The sequence below is a fragment of the Kryptolebias marmoratus genome, linkage group LG9 (assembly GCF_001649575.2).
Source record: "Kryptolebias marmoratus isolate JLee-2015 linkage group LG9, ASM164957v2, whole genome shotgun sequence".
NCBI lineage: Eukaryota > Metazoa > Chordata > Actinopteri > Cyprinodontiformes > Rivulidae > Kryptolebias > Kryptolebias marmoratus.
This window is the reverse complement of record NC_051438.1, coordinates 25750647-25775644: the sequence shown is the minus strand read 5'-3', so window position 1 is coordinate 25775644 and position 24998 is coordinate 25750647. Positions and strand designations below refer to the sequence as shown.

Sequence of the window (24998 nt, the reverse complement as noted above, 5' to 3'; positions counted from 1 at the left end):
TAAATATAACATGAAAAAATGTTTTCTTTCACTGTTCATGACTGTCTGTATAACAGAGGTAACACAATACATATCCAATATGAAAGAAGTAAAACTTGGGTTGTTGTGTTGCACTCAGACAATTTATATTAAGTAAAGGAGATAATAGAGAGGGATACTGTGAAATAAATAATATTTGTACTGCAGAGTTAACAGCAGTCTGTGTTTAATTTAGGTTTTTGACATGCAGCAGAAAAATATCTATCTATCTATCTATCTATCTATCTATCTATCTATCTATCTATCTATCTATCTATCTATCTATCTATCTATCTATCTATCTATCTATCTATCTATCTATCTATCTATCTATCTATCTATCTATCTATCTATCTATCTATCTATCTATCTATCTATCTATCGTACATGATGGGTTTCAGCTTCTTCAACAGTACAATAGCGCCCTCAAGTGAAAACTAAATGGAATCACTATTTCATTATGCATGATTTTAGCACACAGCAAGCAGACAAAATTGGCACACTGCTGCCTTAACAAAAAGCAGAACAAAGCAGGAGTTTGTATGAAAGAAATAGATTTTTTTTGTTGTTTTTTTCTGAGACAACTAACATTTAAATTGTGCTCAAAGAATGGCTCAAGCAGCATTTCATTAGGCTGTGGAGAATAAAATGGTATAAAATTAAAAAATATATATATTTGTTTATTTTTCTTACAAATTTTAAAATAAAGCTAACTAATTATGTGTAAAAATACCGATAACCACTGATAATATTCTGTGTATGATTTGATCTCTTTTAACTCGAATAAATAGGTTACTGTACCTTTAAGAAACCGCATCAGGATGGCGCCTTCAAACCATACCGCGCATGCGCGGACGTTAAATCATTTTATGGCGGGCAGTGAAGTTGTCAGAAGAAACCGTTTTAGGAACAGCACCGATCTAAACTCTGATTTCCAACATGGTCGAAGGTCCAGGCTGTACTTTGAACGGAGAGAAAATCCGCTCGAAAGTCAAGACGGGACAGAAAGTGAGAGAGGTCAGGGGTAGTTTAACTGTAAGTAAACTGAAATAAAAAAAAAATGAGTAGGTCAGTAGTAGTAAACTGATACTCAGTCACAGATTTGTTTTATTTACCCCACAAAGACTAATATAGCTTGTGTTTCTTCGTAGAGAAACAGCTCCGAGGCAAACAATGTCTTTGTCAGTTTTCTCGGTTGTCAGTACTCTGGTGTCGAAACTCTTGGCAAGGAGCTCTTCGTGTACTTCGGTTCAAGGGCTTTGAGGTAAACTGCACTCTGAAATACTTTTATGAGAACTCACTACGTTTTTATACCTTTTTATTTGTCCGTGTAAGTTTGTTTATGTAATTTCTGTCGACTGTGAAGTTCTAATCACTGTAAAATCAAACATAAGAAGGTAATACTGTATCAAATGGTGCTGTTTGGAAGAATTTACTCCAGTAGTTTTCCAGATATGTTGATATGCAGTTCTGAAATGCAGGTACGCACTCAATGTAAACAAAGCCATTTATCCTAGGGTAGGTTCTGGAGATTGATAAAACACCTGGGATGAGAAGCAAAACGTCTTCAACTACAGAATAAAAGTCCAGTTGTTTTTATTTTTAACATTTATTTGGAAAGTCTGCATACTTTATTCAACGAATCTGATCGTAAATACACACCGACACATCAAAATTGTCAGATTTCTTGATCCCAGATGGCTTTTTTTTTTTAACATCACAACTGTTGACCTATTTTCAGACCCTTCAGCTGTTTTTTAGATGGAGCCATACTTTTAATTTCCTTCTGTGCATCTCTGATGCTGTGCTGAATGACACTAAAGAGAATCTGAATATACAACAAATTTGAATCATTTCTTTTGATTAAGATAATTAATTGCATGACGAAGTTACATTTTGACCCAATATTGACAATTTAGATGTTTGTGCTTGGAAGGCGGAATTGATTACACATAAGATCAGCAGCTGTGCTCCTAGTCGAGCGAACTAAAAGTACAATTTGTGGGAATTACATTTTTTATTCTCTTACATTATATGCTCGAAGAGTAAGAAAAACTTATTTTAAAGTTCGCAGCACCTCCAGCTGCAACCTCCTCTGGCCTTTTCATGTTGTTATTTTGTTGTTGCTCATTGTGAGACTCGAGGATTCATGTATTTTCCTTTAAGCTTCCCCTGTATATCGTTATTGGAAAAAAGATCTTTTCAGGTCACTCCACTGCATTCACTAAGGTCAAGATTCTGACATGGCAAGTTCAATATATATGTTTTTGTTATTTTTATTTATTTAATCACTTTGTTTAACCTGTGTTGTCTTGGTCATTATCTTTTTGCAAATACTAAGTCACTCACTCTTGCTGTGATATACTCCTTTAACCAAAAAAAAAAAAGATTGCAAGATTTGAAAACCCCGGGGAAGCAAGGCAGCCCAAACCACAACGCTTCTTCCTTATGCTTCACATTTGTGATGAGGTTTGTTTGTGCAACGCCCTTTGTTTTCATTCCAGCACTTTGTAGATCCTGCCCCCCTCTCCCCCAAGGAACAAAAAAAAAGGTTATCTGATTATTTTGATTCTGTTGTTTTCTAATAAAAGGCTCATGTACAACAATTTTAGCAAAAAATACAGACTTCTGCAGGTTTTGTGCTGTTCCCTTTGGGTACATTATACACATCTTCCAGGATTTTTTTGCAGTACTGTTGATCTTTGCCATAAATCCACTCTCAGAGAGTAGCAATAGTCCTGAATTTCCTTCATTTAAAAATAGCCCCCCCACCACCTCATACAGCGATGACAGCTGATGTCTTCAGGGAAGCTGTTGTAGCATCTTCTAGCATCAAACGTCTCTAAAAAACTTTCTCTAAGGTCCAGTGAAAGTTGTTATGATTCATATAAACCAATCTTTCTTCTGAAGAGCGGTTTTTGTGCAGTTTTATTTTTAGAGAGGGAGCACCACTGCAACCAATTTTTCCAATCTTATTTCTTTATCCTGAAAACCTAACTTTAAATTGCATATGGAGAAGTCATAAGCTCAAGGGTTGATGCTTTTTCAGCTTGTGCTGTCAGTTAGTTACTCGGTGTGTTCGAGGGGAACATTGTGTTTGTTTGTATGTGTTACCGGTAAAATATCAGACCACTTTTAATATGTAATCTCTGCAGAAATTCTGGTGATTTTAAAGCTTTCGCAAACTTTTCCTCACAACTTCACTCTTGACGGTTTCTGCATTCATTCTTAGTCATTAAATGCGGCGACCTTGTAAAAATACTTTGAGAGCTGAAGTTATTAGGAGCAGCTTTTATGAAAGTGAAGTATGGTAAAAATGTTTGCCATGGCTGTGACTTTAAAAACATGTTTTCTGAAACCGTTTAATTAAAAAATAATTGTAGATTTGTTTGTCTGTGGGCTGAGTATTTGTTATCTTATGCTTTCAGAGTGTTATTAATTCGACGATTCAGTTTTATTTAAATGTTTTTTGTTCTTGATGATTCTTAGAAGCTGTGATATTGATGAAATTACTTACTGGAATTCTGTATCAGTCATTGTGGATTGTTTTATTTATTTATTTTTGTTCACTTGCTTGTGAAAAATGAGTGTATTGTCGATTCTAATGCACAAATGCAGCATGAGGCTACAAAAGCAAGAAGTGTTGCCATCCATCCATCCATCCATCCATCCATCCATCCATCCATCCATCCATCCATCCATCCATCCATTCTTTTTTTATTTCTAAACCTTTCCTTATATAGGACTAAAGAAGTTAAAGGTACTCACTGCAGTGTCATGAAGACCTGTCAAAACAAATTCATAAAGTAAGAAATAAAATCTGCACATTTTTTTTTCTCATATCAATGGTGAATGTGTCCTTAAATAAATAAAAATTAAGCAGGATTTGTGAACAGCTGCAACTACCACGTGTTAGTTTACCTACAGAAAAGGCTGAAGTGACTGAAAAAAGGTCAACAATGGTGACGTCCATGGGAGAGCCATTTGGGACAGAGAAATCTGACAGTTTTGATGTATTGGTACATATTTACGTTGCAGATAAAATGGCTCGTAGAGTGTGGACCCACATTTCAGATTTGCAAATCAGTATATTTGAAATAACTACTGGAGCAAACTCTTCCAAACTGCACCATTTGATGTAGTTCAGCAGAACCTTTTTTGGTTTGATTTCACAGTTTTCAATGAGAACCTTTTAAAGTGATTTAGGGGCTGCGATAGATCGGTGGCCTGTGCCTAGGTCCTGCACTCTTGAGACCGCAGGTTCGAGCCCAGGTTGCATCAGTAATGACATCCGGTGTAAAACAGTTGCCAAATCTTTTATGCGAGTTCGCTCACTGTGGCAACCCCTGCAGAAGACACCAGCCAAAAGAAAAACAACAACCTCTGAAGGAATCTAAATGAATGTTTTTTTTGCAAACCTTTCAAGTATTAAATAAATGTAGAAATACTGTTTTTAAATGGAAATGATGCCTTTTTTTCTGTCTTTTTCACACACAACTTTCAGAGTCCACTTCGGTATGAATGGATCGATGCGGATAAATCCCACTCAGAGGAAGGTTAAAACGGGCTCTGCAGCAGCACTAGAAATACACCTTACCAACGACATTGTGGCCTTCTTTGACAGCACTGTAGAAATAAGGTAATGGGGACAACAGCATAGGCAAGATAGATTGAGGTGACAGGAGTTCACCTTGGGGTATGAGTCTGATTCAGTGAGTGTGTCCTATATTAGGCTTTGTCTGAAGACAGTGGCCATTGTTGCATGAAAAATGCTGTCTTTTTTTGCTCAACATTTGTTCTGATCATGGGCTGTTGTGTCCTGGCGTAACGCTTGGTAGCCAGACAAACATTTATTTCTGCTGTCTAAAATCTTCACCTATGTTGTCCCATGCCATGATAAAGAAACTGAAACAATTTTGAAATTTATAAGCTCAGCAGAGCTCCATTTGACCTGGTGCAAATATCAGTGGTCTTGTTGTTTTTGAAATTCTCCCAGTATTAGAAGGCTGTATTCTTGCAGGTTGACAGAGGACTGCGAGCAGAAGGTCAGGGCCGCAGAGAGTCTGGATATGTGCTCTTCCAGGTTCAGCCTTTCCCGCTCTGAGGACGCAGTGAGGAGCCAGAGTAGCAGGATGCTCTGTGACGTTCTCCTAGACCAAGTCGTCATGCCGGGAGTCGGCAACATCATTAAAAACGAAGCCCTGTTTGACTCGGGCCTCCACCCAGCCGTGAAGGTATAGAAAAGATGATGGATTGTGCTCAGCAGAGGAATAAAAAATGAGGGTAAAAATGCAAGACAACACTCACAGGAAAAAAAAAAAGTTGAAGCTTGCTGAGCGACGCATTGAAATGAGGAAGGTGAAAAAGAAATAAGACAAACAAGTGCATTGCGGCACATATTTCCCTTCCCTTATGTGCAGTTTGAAAATGAGAACGATCTCATGAATGCATATCGGTCTTAATGGAGACTCAAAGAGCTTTCCATCCGATTTGTAGGTCATATTTACCTTTTTATCCATTAAATGTAAAACATCCAAAAATTAACAAAGCTCCAAGGGAATATGTCTCTATATAAAACTATTAATTTAGCCCTAACTTAAAGATACGTTCGCAGAGTGAATACTTCTATTATTCAACTATTACTTGAGGCTTTATTCTGCCAGGCTGTCTGGCCTCTTAAAGTGTATTAGCACACTGAAGCAAAACATTAATCTAGGACTTTTGGCTTTTTCTTCTTTTGGGACACTGAATGTTTATGAGCTTCCCCTCCATTTGCAGGCTTCTATGTGTCACGAAATAGCAGAAAATTCACTTTTTTTACACCGACTGATCCAGAATAAACTCTTTGTTGCCTTAGCTGTGAGTCCTGGGAATATACAGTATGTGATATTTATTCTTTCCATCTTTTTAAGCCCAGCGTCTTCAATCATGTCTGCCGTTTTTCAAGTGTATATGCGTGTGGTATTGATTTGCAGATTCTGAATTGATTTTCGTCTGTTATTCAAAATGAGAGGCCATACTGAAAAGGGGTTTATTTACTGTCTGGCTTTTAAAGAATAACTAAATGCAGCTTAATTTCCAGGTGCAGCAGCTGACAGAGGAGCATATTCGCCATTTGGTGAAGATGACTAGAGATTTCACTCTCCTGTTTTATAAGGTTAGTCGTCTTTATTTTAATAAAAAATCTAAAATTGGTTCAAAAGGGCTCAAGGTGGAGTTATTACATTTAAAAAAAAAAAGAAAAAGCTGTACCATAAATGGAGCTCAAACGTTAAAACACTAACAGAGTTCATAAATACCACATTCCTCTCCATACAGAGCAGTGAAGTAAGGAAGAGTGGTTCTGTTTTTCTTTTGTTCTGTTTTCTTTATCTTCTTCGTTGTTCCTCCATTCTCATTTCCAATAGTGTCGCAAAACTGGCTCTCCTCTTTACAAACATTACAAAGTCTACAAGCGTCCCCAGTGTGGCCAGTGCTCTCGTGTCATCACCGTCTGTCGTCTTGGAGACAACGGCAGGATGACTTACTTCTGTGAGCGCTGTCAAAACGGAGATCCCTCCAGAGTTGACATCAGGTAGAAACCCTTGTAGACCGTTGGCACTTTGATGGAAAAAAGGATTGTTTTGCATTCCTGTAAAAGCTGCTTCCTTGAGGTTTTGGTGTATTGTTCTAAAATCTGATACATAACGTGATTTAAGATTTTTTAACTTTGATTAGTTATATCTTGCTTTTTCTCACCAATGTAAACACACGTAGGCAAATTAAATTTACTGCTGTGATATTTAAGGTAATATTCAGCTTTAATATTTGTTTTATTGTGTAAAATGTTTCAAAATAAAATAAAAGCCCAAATCTTCTTGTAATAATACAATTTGGAAGTTATTTTAATTTTTTATTAAAACATGGTTGCAGCTAAAGTCTTTTTTTTTTAATCTGTCAAAATGTTCCAGCAAAATGTAAAAACCCACATCTTTTAGTAATTCTCCTCTACGATAAATAAATAAAATGCCCCCCCCCAAAAAACCCTATATGCTGAAGCTAGGTTTCATGCCTTTTCTGCAGAAGTTGTTCAGATCTTCTGATGATATGCTGAAATTCACAGAGGCCATCTTTGCAGGCAGATGGGCTTGGCAGGGAGTGGGAAGTGTTATGGGGTGAGAATTAATGCGCATATATGGCTGTGTTTGCCAGTTAGGGTGCAGGCTCATCGCCTCCTGGGCTGTGTTTGAGCAAAGCTTTGTGAGGGGTTAGAATCTAAAGCCCTTACAATGCGTTACACAGCTGATAAGGCAATCTGTGAGAAGGTTCCCGAAAGCCGCTGCTTCTTCCCTTCTCTGTAACTGTTGGCACTGCAGATTTGCCTTTTTGTCAAACATACCCCAGCCTCATGTCAGAGCACTAACATTTATGCTTGGAGCTATTATATTAAGCATTTTTTTCCTTCCGTAATTCTAACCATTGTTTAAACTGCAAAGCGTTTGTCTATTTTAATGTCGTCTGGGTTTGTGTTGTGGATATCTGTCAATAATAGTTACTGAATCCCTTTTATATATATATCTACTCACAAGATATTTCTGTCATTTGTTCTAAAAATAAATATACATTTAGTTATTGCTATGTTTTTAAATGCACAGTAATTTAAGTTTTTTATTGAAGCTAAACAACAAAAATTGGGCAACTACTGTAAACCTTTTTGCAGTAAACAATAATGTCACATGTTACGTATGTATAGATAATATATATATATATATATATATATATATATTGGATACAGTATTCATCCAAATGCTTGTCATAGAAAAGCAATTGCAGGAAAATGGCTTCACAAGTTCTTTTCATCATCATTATTACCATTCCCACCCACTCATTACAAATACAAGTTTCCCTTTATGACTTCCTACTATTTACTCAAAAAGCTGCTGTTTTATTGAACCCATTATAGCCATATGCTCATTTTCTCTAATCATTAAACAAAAGGAAAATACTCCCAGTATGTTAGACAATAATAAGCAAAGTCTCATTTTTAATTTGATCTCCTAAATCAAACACTAACCAAAGCTGGTTTTTATTTTCTTCCAAAGCAGCATGCCTGTGGCCCATTTCAGTACAACTTATTCTAAGTTACACGAAACTTTTAAAAAATATATATATACAAAATCCTTTCAAAAACAATGGTCAGTTATTTTACAGCATCAGCAGAATATTAACCTTAAAAACACAAAGTTTACAGCAGCTTATGTCTCATGTGTTGTAGTTTAAAGTTGCTGTTTATCAGGTGTTAAATTCTGTCCAACGATAGTGATACGGTCTTCTTCCTAGGAAGGGGTCTTTCTTTTAGTCTTTTAAAGTCACAAACAAATGAACAGCCACTGTCCTCAGACAGACCTAGAAAACCCTTCAGAAAGCCTGAGGACCAACTGCTGAGGACCACTGATGTGAATAACAATAAAGTCTGCCATCAAATTCTCGAGTAATGAGGCGAGTTTCTGGTGTTTTCACAGCACTGTTGTCTATTGGTAATCAATTGACATGGTAATGAAAGTAAAAGCTATCAGCTGTTGAAATACCCATATTTGTTGACTACAGTTAACTAATTGGTCCAGCTTCTCTGTGTAAAACTAATGCTGTGTGATGGAACAATACTGCTCTTAATTAACTCACTTCTATTAGTCGGGTTTTTGTAAATGTTGGTTTTAATTATTGACTGTCTTGGATTTTTTGTGTTTGAATGCAATTAGGTGGACATTATTAATTAATTAATGAACGTTTACACAAAAACGTTTCAATGAATAATTCATCAAAAAGCGTCAAACAAGTCAAACCCAAACTATTTGAATAAACAGTAACTTTCTGCTAAATGTCATTTATTTCAAAAGTTTCTGTTGAGCTGTTTCTGTCATCCCAAGTTTCAGGCTCACTTTTTTCCCCTGTTGTTTCTTGTGTTCAGTAAGCTGCCACTTAGAAACAGTTTGATCGGTTGGACCTATAATGAGAGAAGCAGCGATGATGTGGCTAAGAAGGAGGAAGAGGACTGGGCTTGTCAACTCTGCACGCTCATCAACCAGCCAGCGGCGAAATGCTGCGATGCCTGCCTCACGCCAAAACCTGAAGGTGAGTGACAATCTCTGTCTCTTCTAGTCGCTAGTTTTAATAGGGTGACAGAACATCTATGTTAACAAGAAATCAAATAATAGTAGCCGTTCTTTTGCCATATCGCCGAATAATAGCATGTGCAATTTGACATTAATGCTTCAGTGCTTTCGAGCAGCGCAGCAAACATCAAATGACACTGGAGTCAGCTGGGTGGACATCTCTGTGATGAGAGTGTTCGTATGTTGCAGAACAAGTAATGACCATGTCTGTCAGCTGGTCATTTTTCTCTGACTGTCTTGAGACACTTTGCAGCAGCAGCAAACTTTTCTTTGGAAAACGTGCCCTGCAGCGAGCAAACCACAGCTGAATGCCTCAACTCATATTGACACATTTCACTGCTGCTCTTCAGGAAGAACTGAACAAGCGTCAGTCCAGATATTTTATAGTTCTTGCCTTTTTTTTTTTTACTTTTTAAACTTTGAAATAAAGTCATTTTTATTCAGTCCCATCACAAGTCCTGTTTGGTCCAGTCTTCCAACACAATAAACTAATGTTAGGAGAGGACGCAGACTTTACTTGTGATCTTTAAGGGTTTGCTCTCAGCTGATAAAATAATAGGAAACCTGAGTAACAAGTACAATACTCATACTGAAATCCCTTCATTTGAACAAAGATGAGTAAAAACTGGTAATGATACTAGATTCATTTTATAGATTCCTCTAAAATAAATAACACACTTAACGCCCCACATAAAGCTGACTGAGCACCGTCTTGCATCCTCATACAGCCCTGATTTACATATATGCTGTTTTATATTTCATATTCTCCCACTGTGCATCTCCACAGAAACAGCTGGGGGTGAGGGCCTTTCTCAAGGGCATATGTGTGAAGGTTTTTGAGGAACTGGAGTGCTAGTTATCCTCAGCTTCTTGTTTATGACTCTGAACTCGGTCTATTTACTAAAAAGACATACTTAAATATGTGTTGTGTTCATTTCTGCACCTTCAGCATTAAAGGTTGTCTGGCATTTTATGTGAGCACAGAGCACAACAGCATGCTGCTTTCTGGTAAATTTTATGACAAAGCTAACCACTTAAAGCTAACAACAACCTGCATTTTGTGAGAGCAGCCAGTGCATCAGAATGAGCTGCAGCTGCTGAACATAAATTGAGTTTCTCACTCTGGCTCCATCTCCACAGCCCACAAAGACGACATTAGCAATGAAGCATCACCCTTCACTGCTGATTTAATTAAATATCCCTGTAATGCCTTCAAGAAACCACAAGAGGAGCTCAAAGTCAACTGGAGGTCTGCATTTGGGACTTCCACCCTTGTTTTCTCTGACATGAGTAAGAAGCCAAAGCCTGTAAACTCTCCACTCTCCCAAGCCGGCAGTCATTTGAATTCCTTGGCGGCAGAACGAGGTTTATATAAAAACAGCTTCTGCCAAGGGACAACAAGCCCCAATTACGCCTCTGGTGGCTGGCAGAGGCAAAGTGCCGAGCTCTCCAAAAGGGAATCGCTGGCCTCCTACAGTCACCCATCTAAGAAAATGAGAATTGATCACAGCCCCTTTCCCAGTAACAAAGCTCAAAATGGAGCCCCCAACTCAGGGTGAGTGAATCTCTTAGTTGGCTATTCATGAACAAGTTTATAATAAGAAAAGTTTTTTGCAAGTTCAGGGAGAAGTGTGTGGGTTTAAAAAAAAAGAAAAGTCTGACTGTGGAATTTTAATGCAACATTGTTAAGAAAGTTCTGATAAACAGCCACAGAAGGACATGTTACATACAATTATTACCAACAAACATCATTACACATGCCTGAAAGGAGGTCACTTGTTTCCTAATGACAGCTATTCTTGTTATACTTACAGCAGTGACGGTTTCTCCTCTTCTGTCAGTATGTGCACAAAGCAGACGCCATGTGCTGCAGCCTCCGTCTCCTCCAGTCCCACTGCCCCTTGTTGTGCATCCCATTGTCGTCCAGCTGTCCTCAGAGTGGTCCACAAGGAGGGGGAGAACAAGGGCCGGCTATTCTACACCTGCTCTCTACCCAGAGAGACCAAGTGTAACTTCTTTGAGGTGACAGTGAAAACTAACTTATTTTTGTGGAACTGGGTTTATATTTTTAGTTTGAACTTATTCACAATATAAAAAAAACAACTAAAATTGAGTTGATATTTTTTCTCTCCCTCTCTCTGGTTGCAGTGGGCTGATTTGCGTTTCCCTTTTTGTCACCACGGTAAACGCTGTTTAATGAGGACGGTTCTGAAGCTGGGTCCAAACAATGGACGGACTTTCTACACCTGCAGCCTTCAGAAGGGTAAACAGTGTGACTTCTTCCAGTGGGCAGAGAGCAGATCAGGGGTCTCCATCCTTCCAGGGTGTTAATGCACATCAGCCGTACGTTACATCTAAATCACATCCCATTTTCCACTTCTTTTTTTCCTTTTAAATATACTATACAAGAGTTGGATCAGTCAAAGTGAATATATGTATTTGTACAAATTAGATTTTTAAATCATGGTCTACCACTGGTTTTTAATAAAGGTTTATTGTCTCAAATCAGCAGAAATCAGTGACCAATTTTTAAAATTGTTTCATTGACTCAATCACCAGAATTAAAGTGCATTACAGAAAATTTTAATTCATAAACAACAAAAGATGGTTTAAAAAAAAAATCAAACAGTTTAAAAGCAACCTACAGATTTGAGGACTGGTGTGTCTGATTCAGAGTTTGACACCATGAAGTGAAACTCTGTGAGGCCGGGGGCTTTGTTACACGCTGCACCTGGGAGAAGCAAACAAACAGGATCATTATTAAACAAATCCATGTATGCTTTATGTTCTGTTTTTATGCATTATATAAAATGAATGCATCTGTGGTTTATCCTAATTAGGTCATTATTACATTTTAATCTTGCTGTTTTATTTACATTCTAATCTTTTTTTTTTCTTGGAGCAGAGTAGGTGGTTATATATGCATCAAAAATAATGTTTATAAGGTAAATGTAGATATCAGAGAAAGTGCATGTTAGTATCTGAAGGTGAAACAAGCTAAGAGCTGAGTAAAAGGGAAGAGCCAAAGGGTGTGCCTCTTTATCTGCCAGAAGGATTACAAAATTTATCACTGTTGCCATGAGAACAAAATTTCTAGGCTGAAACAGATTTTGTTTGAGCTCTTCTGTGGAAAAAATGGATGAAAAACTCCAAAACAGAAGACAGTTTGATGCATCTTAGGAAAGGCTGAGGTCTAGTAACCTTTAGACAAAACACAAATCAATGTAATTAATGCCTGGCCTTTGTTTAAAAAAAGGTCAGGCATTAATTATATTAACACTAAGTTTCAAAGAAAAGAGAATTCTGAAGGGAAATTCATACACTCATCAGCCATAACATTATGTACATGAAGATGTTCTGTGGGATGCCTGCATTGTGACCATCACAAAGATGTAAAACATCAAATTAAATTCTAATATAATACACACACACACCTTTTTGTGCACACATTGTATCCGTTTAGGCTTCATTTACACAGAATTGTCTTCTTTTCAGAAGCCCACTAACACCTGAACATTATTAGGTGAATATTAATTCTTTTTTTTTTCTCCCCCGTTTTCTTTTTTCTGAATCCCAGTGGATTTGCATAATTACCTTTGGAAAGAAGACAATGGCAGTCTGTATTTGTGAACCCACACACTCACCATAATGGCCTGTTATGTTAGCACAGATTATGGCTCCAAAGAAGTCGGAGTAATGCCTCTTGATTCTGGAAATAGCCGACTTGCAGGCTGCTGAGGGATCAGCCCCGGCCCTCATCAGCTCCACGGCCAAGTAACTGTTGGCAAGATGACACGGAGGAGACGTAAGGCAAACTAACAAGGGCTGTCAAGGCCACCAACCAGGATCATGATAATGATGCTTTTAGAATAATAATGATGAAAAAATATAGCGGAATAGACTGGGAGGGTGGGGGGTGGGGGGGGGAATTGCTATAATTTTACCAATGCTTTCAAATGAGTTGCATCACCAGCAACATTACCCCCATTAGCCTGGGGTCAACTGCAGAAACAGTAAATGATGCATTTCAAATCTACGACTAAATAAGATCACTAAATGTTTAGATTTCATTTGGAAAATGTACAGGAATCTTAAAACAAATAGCCTCTTGTCCAGTTTTGTTTTTTATTTAATTTTTTTGTGATTTGCCGTCTCTGGGATGCAGCGTACATGAATCTAGTTCCCCTGTGAATACTTTGGAACCAAAATTAACCCCGTTGCACGCCGATTGCCAGCAAGTCGTCAGTTTTTGTAACATTCTCCGTTTGGCAGAGTGCCTTTTATATAATATTTTAATAAAGTTGAAAACGAGAGAGAAAATGCTTTTTTAAAAAATGTGGATGCTGGTTTGCAGTAAGCTTTCTAACCACACCAATAAAAACCTTCTGACTTGTGGGAGAAATGTGGGCACGAATAAACACAATTCAGTCCACTAATAGCAAGGTCCTTTTGAATACAAGCTGCAGCAGTTCCAGGAAACGAGTTAAAAAACTATAACTGAAATAGACAGCCCTCAGATGTGGTTGGTGTGTGTGCTTTCTAAACTAGCCTAGATAAATAAAGCTTTCAGATGAGCAAAAACATTTTCATGGCCTTAAAAAAAAAAAACAAGCACTGCTTAAATGATATTTTGCTTCTTTGGTGCAATGTGCAGATGACAGTTTTAGGGCAATGTAGCCATGTCTCCTTTTTTTTCTAATACTATTTATGCACATGGAGCTCAATGCTGACATTAGAAGTTAGCTGTTTAAAATCTACACATGTCACAAATGTCAATTTATTCTCAACATTTTTATTATCAAAAAACAAAACAAAACACAGCAGTCTTTTTTTTTTTCACAAGATAGTTGGTAAATAGCATCAGGTTAGAGAATGTGGAGGAGTTTGGATTTTGTCAACCTGTGAAATTGGTTCAGTTGGGTGTATATTTGACTGGCAGGAACTGATTTTGTTATACAGAAAAACTTCAACTTTTAAAAGAAACAAACAAAAGTTTGTGTGGATAGAATGTGGATGTACTCTAAGAAATAAAGTGTTTATTGCAGTGAGAGTTGTTTTTAAGTGAATTCTTATTTCGCTTCTTTGTGAACGATTTTTTACCTTTACTTAATGCATACTGTTCCATGTTTTTATGCAACCCTCCAGTGACACAGAAAGGAAATTTAAAATTCATTAGGAAATACGGTCAAAGCACCTTGGTAGGAAGCGCATCATGATGTCTCCATCTCCAGTCGCTGCAGCAGCACCAGCTGAGCTGTCTGCATAGGCCCCTGCACCGATAATAGGAGAGTCCCCGACACGGCTGCAGATGGAAACACACCAAATACAGTACAGAACATTTAAAGACACGATCATCTTTATAAGAACTCACTACTTCTGTGTCTAAACTGTAATTACCAGAACAACATTTCTTTAGTTTGTGTTTTTAGTTCAACAAAGAAGCAGAAAATTGAAATGTAAAAGAAAAATATCATAATTATTCCTAAGTTGCAGCACAAAGAAACTCTTGCAATCCCGCTTAGCACCCCAATTTATCATGTCTGCAGATTTTCACAGCCTGAAGGCGAAGGCAGAGCGGGAATGGTTTTGCCTGTGCCTGTGTGCGTTCATTTGTCTGTACCGTTAGCAAAATATTTCACGAGCCACTGAATAGATTTTAATAAAGAAAAAAAGTGTCAGAACATCTACAACCCATTGAATTTTGTAGCCGACTAGATTCAAAATGGCCACAACAGCAAAGCAACTTTAGCAAACAATAAAAGTTGAAGGTCTAACCCTTTCCTCAAACGCTTTTCATTTGATGTTTCTAACGGCTGAGAGGAAAAAAACAAACTATTGTAGATTTTTTTTGAGTTTTGATTAACGACCTCCAGTTTTAGATGTTTTTTTCTACATGATGCTTAAAGTTGTGACAAGTTTCATTAGTCCGTGTAATAATATTTAACCTTTAGGGCAATCTGTTGATATAAATTAAATATAATTACCATCAATGTCTTCATTAGTGTACAAAAAGGTGGAAATTATCTTTAACTGAGCAATTTCTTTCCAGAGAGCCTTTTATGTTACCATCCTCACATCTACCACTCCTTTCATGTCGCTACAGCAGAGCAGATGGACAAGTTAAACGTTGGCTTCAGAAGGAGGTCTGGATTTTTTTATTTCTTTTTTGTTTCGTAGAGAGTTTGAAAGAAATGGTGCAAGGTTTCGTGATATTGTCACGTTTTTAGTTCGTGCAGTCAGACATGGCTGCGTTCTATAAATCGGGCCTTTAACTGGTAAATGATAAAAAGAAAACATTTACATAAATTGCATATCTAATAAATGAAAACATGGAGCCTGCAGCTTTCATAAATCATTCAAAATGATGTAATCATGCAAAGTGTTTGCATCTTTAGTTCACCATGAACAGATGTAGAAAACTGCAGACTGGAACATGACATTAAACCTTTGGGGGATGATGTTTGCAGCTGAAATGCTCAGATTACTTGCATTATCACCACTGTAGCCTCGTCTCTGGCACAATGACCTTTTCAGTGCCCTGAACCTTGAGATGTTTTTAAGTCACTGAAATGTACTGCTGATGAGTAACCTTGAACATCTCTCCTTTTTCTGATGTTGTGTTCACTTTTTTTTTTTTTTTTTGGTTTTATTCGATGAAATGTTTTAGTTAGACAGGATAACCTACATGATCGTTTTATTATAATAATATATATACTGGAACATGACATCACTTTCTTGAGTTAATGGTTGTTGATTTTTCCCTTTCTTTGTTGCTATGACTAGTTTTTACCTTTGATCAGAACACACTACATCGTACTTATTGAGCACATTTGGAAGACGTTTAAAGAAAACCAATTTCTTATTTAAACTAAGATTTTTTTTTATTTTATTTATTTTTACCTCCACCAAGGAGGACATGTTTTCAGTAGTGTCCGTTTGTTTGTTTATTAGCATAATTAGTTAAAACTAATAAAAAGATTTTGATGCAATTTGCAGGAAATGTTAGGGTTGTCAAAAAAGAAGAAGAAATAAAAAAAGTGATTAAAATTTGGCGCTGATTCGGCTTACGATCCAGAACCTACAACTTTTTAATGACCCTCTGGTCTTGATGGAGGTTTGTGTTCTCCGAGCGCTTCTGGTTTTTCTTTTTAACTTTTTTTCTGTTAAAATTTGAATGTCCTGAAGAAGACTTTTTGAATCGCTGTGTCTTAATCAGTCAGTGAAACGTGTTCACACACAGATACAAAGACTGGCTGGAACACTATCCATTTTAAATTAATGTCACAAGAAAATTTCAGGTTTGGAGAAAATGGAGGAAATGCAAAGACTGCTGCTTGGCTCTGCTCTGTTCTTAAAACTCATCTCTTCACTTTGACATTCAACACTGTGGTTGAAATGTAGATATTAGTTTATTTCAAACGTTTTTATGCATTATTGCAGTACTTTCATTAGTCATGTTCTATGTTTTTGATCCATCTTTTATTTTATATCATCCGACTTCTGTTACTGCTTTTATTTGGTATGTTTGTTATTCTTGTACTGCACAGCACTTGGGTCTGTGGTTGTTTTAAAGTGCTTTATAAATAAAGCTGGACGGGACTGAAAGGGTAAAGAAAATAGATGGATGGATGGATAATCTACTCACCCTGGAACTTTGTGATTTAGTCCATTGGTTGATGTACCAGCAGCAACATGACCGTTTTGATCAAGAGCAATCATCCCTGGTAGGAAGGGGAAAAAATTAAAATATAAAAACAGCTAATTAAGGACTTTTCAGGGTCTCGGATATTTTAATTAAAACTTTGGTTAGAAACCAAAATAAGTATCATTCTCAGATATTTTGAGATGACACAAGATGCTTAAATGAAGCAAGCTGACTGGACCTACCTATGGTGTCATGGGAGTGGATATTAACGTGCCGTGGCCCCTCGTTCTGCTCTTGTTCTGCCTCTGGCCTGTAGGGTCCACAGGATTTTGAAGAATCTGGACTGACGTTCTGTTGACAGGTGATAAGGGGGCATCACTGTTTGCATTAAGTTGTCATCTTGGGACTTAATTAACTTAATAAAACACAAGCAAACATTCTGATCTGTAAGCAGTTTTATTCCAGGGATTTAATGAAATTGAAGCCTCAGCGCTTTTGTCAGCACATGTTTTGGTAGCTAATATAAAAAGATGGATGTCTTCTTTAGCTGTCAAAGAACATATAGTGTTGCACAGGTAACTCCGCATCTCTACATCCATTCTAAGTGGTTTTGAGCCGTGTGTCAGACAGCACAAGATGTGATACTCAGTGAGTTTGCACACCGGCTTGGCCTGCAGAGGAATGGGAGAAGTTTATTCGACCAATTCAATGTGAAATTCTGCTGAAAAGACTCATTTTTTCATTAAATGGATTGGTGCAACATGTGAGTTGTGGAATGTTCCCTTTTATCAAGACAAAATTGTTGCAGCATTCTTTTTAGTAACGAGTAATACCCATACAAATCTTCAGTAACCTTTAAAAACTAAATAAGTATTATTTTTTTAAAACACAACTTGCCTACCATGAAATAAAAGTGTAATAATGACATCACTGTTACACATTGTGATTTTTTTTACTTTATCATACCTAAATATGTCTCAGACTTGTTTCTGATATTTTAATTGGATACACAGATCACAGTTTACAACAACGCTTGATGTTAACAGTGTTTAGTGGAAATAAAGGGAGGATGGGGGGGATTTGGTCCCCGATTCTTAAGGGAGAGATTTTTCCACTCAGTTTTTAAGTTTTGTTTATCTGCAGATCGTACAACCTTGTCAGCTGACTACATTTGTGCTGCACTGACAATAGCAGATGTCAGTGTATCAGAACAGTCACCCAGGTTGAGTTTTTAAATAAACAGCTACTGGAACACAGTATCCCGGAGGCTTTAGTAACCAAGAAAGAAAATTAAATTAAATTCTTCGGCATGCAAGCATATTTAGCTTTAAAACTTTCTGATTCTAATTAACAGTATTCTACATGCACATCCAGACACTTCGGTATCATGTTCCAATAAGGGTACCTTTATACATTACCAATAAAACTTAATGCAGTTCTTAATTAGGCTTATTACACCATTAAGGACAAAACTGACTTGCTTTTTGAGCCAGCATTTGTCTGTCCCCTCTATTCCCTGTTTCCCTGTAGTCATCATAATTTAGATTTTAAATAAACTTTTGTCAGTAAATTATCTACATCTAAGCACTGGGCATTTATAGATAAAGTTTATTTTAGCAGTTAAAGTTAAAAAAGTAACATTTACCAGAATGAATTGAAATACAGCACTTGATCTTGCCAAATAGTGACCCTGCTTCAATGTACAGTGTTTTTTAACTTATATTAATGATTTACAAACTCATTTATAAAGCATTATTAAATCTTTTATAAAAAGGTACCTTTATTGTGAAGTTGTACCAAAGTTCTCTGCAGTGGAGGCAGTTCTAATAATAGTTTAAGAAACTTTACAGTGATAAGTTTGAATGGTGGAAATCTGATCAATGGAACACCATCGAATCTATGGATATATAACAATTCACTTATTCCGGAGATGTTGTGACATTGTTTTGGAAGCGAAGAGGAAGCTTTTGAAGAAAGCAACAGCTCAGTGCTGTAGGGCATCACCTTTATAACAAAAGCTGACTTATTTTTTTGAAGTACTTTCGTATTCCCGTCAATTTTCCCTTTTGAAATCAGTCTTTTAGAAGCAGTACGCCTGTGGCAGACACAAGTGAGGAAAAACAGCGTCTGATATGCGCACACATGCACTTACCTTCCGATAATTAGGTTGGCAGTTGCCCTTCAGCCACTGTGAGAAAATATTCAAAGATTTGTCGGTAGTCAGGTCTTCTGCTACAAAGCCCATGTTTTCAGCAAACAGAGAGGCTATGAACAGAGAAGCAACACTTTCAGGTCAAGTTGCACATTCTAGACCACTTTGACCTTGGTTTTAAGACAAAAAGGGTCACAAACAAAGGAAGAGACTGGAGGCAATTTAATTGTATTTAGGCTGTTAGGCTTCGGTTGTAAAATAGCTGCTGCTCTGAGGGGTTCTCATCATTCCGCTACCTGAAGAACAACACACATGTTGTTCTTGGAATTTCTCAACAAATGAACCAAATCAAGAAATTTCCAAGATTTCTTGGAAATTTCCTATTTTCAAAACCTGGAGGAATTCAGTGCTTCAGTTCTGGCCTTCAGTTTCTGTTCTTTCTTTTCTTTTGAAATGAAGCTCTGGTAATTGTTTTGTTTTTGTCCATTTTTTTTATATTTTTTTTAGGAGAGCACTTGAGTAGTATGCAATCTTTCTCTTAATGCTCTGGGGATGATCTGACCAGTGCGTCTTTCTCCAACCGCTAATGTTTGTCATTTCGGGATTAAAGTTAATGCTGTTTCTAAAAGGTTTTGGCCGAGATGCAATAAGTGCCTGATTAAGATCATTAATGCAAATTCAAGTATCCCTCAGACACATTTTTAGCCTTTTCTTTTAAACTATACAATCAAACTAAAAAAAAAAAAAAAGAGTTGGATTTATGAATTTAATTTGTGTGTACCGTTCAGTTACCACACCATCTCGATTTTATTCTTAGTCTTAAGAGGACAACATTCCACACATACCTGACTCTCCCACAAGCATTGTGTGCTCAGTGTGCTCCATCACGGCTCTGGCAACTCCGATAGCATTTTTGATTCTTCTCAAGTCAGCGACTGCGCCCACCTCCATCGTATTACTACACAGAGAAGAAACAAATAGTGTCCTGCGAGTAATCCGACTCCACTAGAAAGCAGCTTTTGGGAGGACTTCAAATCACACCAACATGTGTGAAGTTGTTGCGATGAACTAGAATATACAGAATGTTTACCAGGAAGAGCTTTTGTTTCAAGGGTTTGTGCAGAGTTAAATTAGCTTCTTTTGGATAAAATAACAAAAAATAAACATTTTTTACAGAGCTATTTATCGCCTGCCACTGAAAGCCAGAACCATATGATAATGTTTTTGCCTGTGTTTGTGTGTTCATGTGACTTACCAGAATATTTCATGAACCACTGGATGAATTTTAATGAAACTTGCAGAAAGTAATCATTGGCTGCACATCTACATCTGATTACCTTTTGGGGTCAAGACAATTCAAGATGGCTGCCACAGACTTAAAAAATAAATAAATAACACTCACAAAAATAGCTATTGCTTAGACAATATTACAGATATTGAACTGGAGTGTGGTCGTCAGCTCACCTTAAAATCTGGCTATAATTCAGTCAGTTATATGAGATTTACTGTTGTGACTGAAAGGTGGTCAAAACACAAACTTTACTTTTAGTGCTATTTATTGTGTAGCATTTTTCCTGCAAACTTTAGAAGTAATTGTTGTAGTCAATCCTGTTTGTCTGTTAGTAAAATATCTTATGAACAGCTGGACAGATTTGAGTAATCATTGCTTGTGCATCTACAACTAATTCCCTTTGGAGTAAATCCAATTCATGATGAATACTGCAGCTGATCAAAATTATCTAATACGAACATGGCTATAACTCTGTAAACCTCACAGATATTGACCTGAAATTGAAGCGGTAGTAATTGAGAGCCACTCACAACACGTACTCTGAGTGAGACGTCTCATGATATGACGAGATTGTGAACAGTTGTTTTCACAGTTCGACCAAAACAGCTGCAACTCTGTCATTTCTCAACATAAGATGATGTTAGTGTAAAACACTGGCATGACAGGCGGCAGGCAATATGCATTCCTTTAAATATTATTGCTTTACTGCTCTACTAAATCATTGTACAGATACAGTATGTTTGGATTTCCAGAGTAGAATCTTCAGTGATAATGAACTGGGGATGTATAACTCTCCCTTTCCTTCGATGTATCATCACTCAAAAAAAAAGGGACAATTTTCAAGCTAAATGAAAGGAGCATTCCATTAAAAAAGTAAACAGCTTTTTGCTTTTCTTTTGTTGTGAGCTGACATTTACTTCCCATTATAACTTCTGAGACTGTAAATGTTAGTATTTAAGGACCTAATAATTGGAAAGCTTTCAGATCATAATGAGACTCTTAATTAGCACTTCCCTGCAGAAGGCTTGAAGGAAAGGTCAGCCAGTTAAGTGTGTAAATGTTAAAGATACATGGATAGAAGCAGCACAAATTGTAGTTTAAAAAAAAAAAAGGAAAAAGTGTAACGATATGTTGACAGCTGCAGGTAAATAATTAGCATTTAAATCATCAATCAAATGTAGGTTCTAATTTTTAACGATCTTCACAGCATCTCCTCTGTTCATTTAAAGATATCACATGCTCAGATCAAATCGTGCTAAAGCATAACATCTGAAAAATAAAACAGCGCTGGGCTTCAGCTGTCTTTCACTGGTGCTTATGATGCTACATAAAAACAAAGCTATTAAATTCCAATAATGTAAAATAATTATCCATGATGTTTATTGCTCAATTAGATTGGATTACAAATATCTTTAGCATGTCATTTTCTTTCATTTTAGACCAACAGCACAGTGCAGGACCATGATTTACCCGTTCATGATCATGGCATCCAGTGTGGTCTCTCCAGACTCATCAGGGCTGCCGCCAAAACCGACAGTGCCATCACACTGTTCCTCTTCGCAGCGGGCACAGCCTTTCTCCACTGCGTCCAACACTGAGCCCCCGGAACGAAGAACACTCCATGCTACACAGAAAATGAGCCTTTTAGCATGTAGGGGCACTCTGTTTCAGCAAATCTTTATTTGACTAAAAACTGTTGGAACTGATGAAGACAGTTTGACTCGAGATGCCTCAGAAACATAAGAGATAATTACATTTAAATCTAAACTTAGAGATGGGGATTGTAATATTTGTTTAATATTTAAGGGAAAATAACTGAATTAATAAAATCTGTTTGCTGCATTTACAAATACAGGTTAATATGTTATTTTTTCATTTGACGTGCAAAGATGACCAGTGCAATGGTGTCCTAATAAACAAGGGGCTGACAAGCATTTGGTCACTAATCCTTCATGTACCCATGAGGGATCAAAATACCCACTGATGGCTGAGCCACTGGCTTCCCACTAAATGCTCAGACTATTCCACAGTGTTCAGTGTTATTTTCCTTTCTATTAAACTCGGCATTCAATATTTTTTTCCATTTATAATATTCAGCAGAATGGAAGCAGAGATTAGCCAGCTGCTTCTATAAACCCCTAATGGAAAAGATTTACATGGGTAGATCAACAGTCGAGGCTCAGACTCCAACTTTAAATATCTCCCAACAAAACATATCTCAGTACTTCTTTTATTTCTATGGCAGGAAAAAAAATGAAAAGATTTGACAGACATCTGTTAAATAAAAGGCATCCATCTACCCAAGAGGGAGATTCTTAGGTGAACTTTAATCACCTACACGTCTGAGTTGATGCTTAAGATGTTTTGAATACCGCTTCTATCATTTTTCGTGTTGAGCTGTGCACCCGCTGGAAATCGACTTGACGGATAAGTCACAAGTGACGCTGAAATATTTTCAGTTTCAATTTGAACATGTCCAATGTATCACCCTGAAGGAAATCAAACAGAGTGAGGGCAGACCTGCCAGTGGCAGCTATGAAGCCGAGTGGGTTCAGCCCATTTCATATCCCCATCTGAAACTCTGATGGTCTTTCAGACGGATAAGCTCTAGTTGAGTCACAAGTATACTAGAAAAATAAAAATGAAAATAAATACAAGATTTAATGGACTGAGAAGAGAAACCTGAAAATGTTGGGGCTTGAACTTTACCACCAAACAACCTGATACACACTCGAAAATTGGTCAAAGAGATTAGTTTTTATTAGGTTAATTAGCAACAGGTCAGTAAGAGGACTCAGAAGTAAAGCTTGGCAAAGGTTTACTACTCAGCAAAAAACTGACTAAAAATACTTTAACAGTTTTAGAATAATGTTTCTCGACGAAAAATTGAAAAACGAAAAAAGAAAAAAAAAACGAAAAAAAGAACGAATATTCCATTCTTTCCATTTTATAATATCATCAAAAGATTTTAAGAATCTGGAGAAATCTCTGACAGAAAAAAAGACAGACGACTGCTGAACAGCTAAAATCTTGCATTAAAATGAGACAACATTCCAGCAACTGGTGTCCTCAGGTCCTGGTTGTTGTGAAAAAAGATGGGAGGCTTCACAGTGGTAAAACTGGCACTGCCCATCTTTTTTAAGATGTGCTCAAACTAACTTATATTTTCAGAAAAAAATTTACAATTTCCTAATTTAAACATTTGATATGTTTGCAATGCTCCCTGGGTTTATGAGATCAGCAGATCATTGCATTGTGTTTTTTGTTGTGGTTGGTGGTGTTTCTTTGTTGGTTTGTTTTTTTACATATTACTCAACATACCAACATTTTAGGGATTGTGGTTGGTCAAAATGAATATCATATTTTAACTCACTTGATCTACAGGACGTGAGAAAAATAACATAAAATTTGAAGTATTACTTTTTAGGATGATGACTAGTAGTAAACAAATAACACAATAATGTCCAACAGAATAAGATAAAATGCTAACTTCTGCTGGTTGCAGAATCAATTTTTGTTAAACAATTTAATTATTTTACTACATTATTGCTTAGATGATTTTTAGGCATAATTCTTGTCAAAAACGTAGATGCTATTCAAAATCTGTTTTTGTTTCTCTTCTGATTTTACGTGAATGCTTCAATGCTTCAATCACCAGAGCAGTATCTGACTGCTAAATAATTCTTTTTAAACCGTAAGAGGCAGTCTGCAGAACTTCCTGGAGCACACAGACAAGAAAACATCTTGTTTTTGGTGCTCAGAACAATCAAAACAAACAGAAACGTTCCTGTTGCGGAAGTGAGTATGAACGACTGAGGGTCATGTGACTACCGGTCACGTGACTGAGAACAGAACCGACCGAGTATTTTTATAAATAGTAAAATATAAATAAATACAAGTTAAAACAAAGGCCTACCTGCGGCGGCTGCACCTTTAAACGGCCAGGTATTCACAACAACAGGTAATGGTGCTTGTCTAAGTAAACACGACGGTAAAGACACGATTATTAAGAGCGATAAAAACATTTTGTTCTGTGGATTAAAGGACGCTATTTCATATTAATTAGTGCGGACGGCAAAAAACAAAAGGTTTGTTCAGAGAAGTCGCTTTAAAGCTGAATTACTCTTGAGTTTACCGAGTTATTGCATCTTAACTTCCTCGCTAGGTCCCGTGCTGGGTGGGTGGGTCCGGTATTAAAGGGACAGTTCGTGAAAAATACAGAAAGCTGTAGCGATTGTATCTAATTAGTCACCAACTTAATTAAGTTAGCTAACAGATAGCATATGACAAAAAAAATAAAAAGATTTTGTTAATGTTTCTAAAAAAAGGGGAATTTGTTGCAAATTATTTTTTTCAACGTCACTTACCATGTTAAAACTAAGCTGGCATAGCATGTAAAAAAATCCTGCTTTTCTTTTCTTAAGAATATAATCTAAAGAGAAGCACTTAGGGAGTGCAAACCACCTCCAAGGCCATACTGTTATTAAGTAATAGTGCGATCTGGATCACCATTAAAAAATTATTTATTTATTTGAGATCCTCCACATTTCCTGAAAATGTCCCCCAAATCTGTTCATTAGTTTTTATTTAATCTTGCTAACAGACAAACAAACACAAACAAAAACAACTTCCTTGGCGGTAGTAACAAATGGGTCATCTGTTGGAACATATACAAGGTTTTAACAAAGGAGTCACCTGTGATCTTGCCCTTTGACCCGGTGACTTTAAAATCAATAGGTA

At 36.9% G+C, this 24998-nt stretch overlaps 2 protein-coding genes across 4 annotated transcripts; one reads left to right on the top strand and one right to left on the bottom strand.

The window, feature by feature from the left end:
• Window positions 1-880: 880 nt before the first annotated feature.
• On the top strand, window positions 881-21862 carry neil3 (nei-like DNA glycosylase 3). 3 transcript variants are annotated; one of them, XM_037977414.1, is made up of 11 exons: window positions 881-1053; window positions 1170-1282; window positions 4523-4657; window positions 5039-5252; window positions 6101-6175; window positions 6426-6592; window positions 8966-9129; window positions 10311-10725; window positions 10985-11192; window positions 11319-11513; window positions 21698-21862. In XM_037977414.1, the coding sequence occupies exons 1-10, from the start codon at window positions 958-960 to the stop codon at window positions 11499-11501; spliced, it is 1770 nt and encodes a 589-aa protein (XP_037833342.1). In that variant the 5' UTR covers window positions 881-957; the 3' UTR covers window positions 11502-11513; window positions 21698-21862. The 3 variants fall into 3 exon arrangements, with proteins under 3 accessions (XP_037833342.1, XP_017273015.1, XP_017273014.1); XM_017417526.3 differs by lacking the exon at window positions 21698-21862 and having other exon boundaries at window positions 11012-11192; window positions 11319-13778; XM_017417525.3 differs by lacking the exon at window positions 21698-21862 and having other exon boundaries at window positions 11319-13778.
• On the bottom strand, window positions 11646-24451 carry aga (aspartylglucosaminidase). The gene is made up of 9 exons (XM_017417529.3): window positions 24175-24451; window positions 21729-21882; window positions 19813-19925; window positions 18968-19080; window positions 17058-17166; window positions 16816-16891; window positions 14365-14472; window positions 12815-12948; window positions 11646-11901 (listed from the first exon to the last, which is right to left on the bottom strand). The coding sequence occupies exons 1-9, from the start codon at window positions 24281-24283 to the stop codon at window positions 11801-11803; spliced, it is 1017 nt and encodes a 338-aa protein (XP_017273018.1). The 5' UTR covers window positions 24284-24451; the 3' UTR covers window positions 11646-11800.
• Between the last annotated feature and the right edge of the window lie 547 nt (window positions 24452-24998).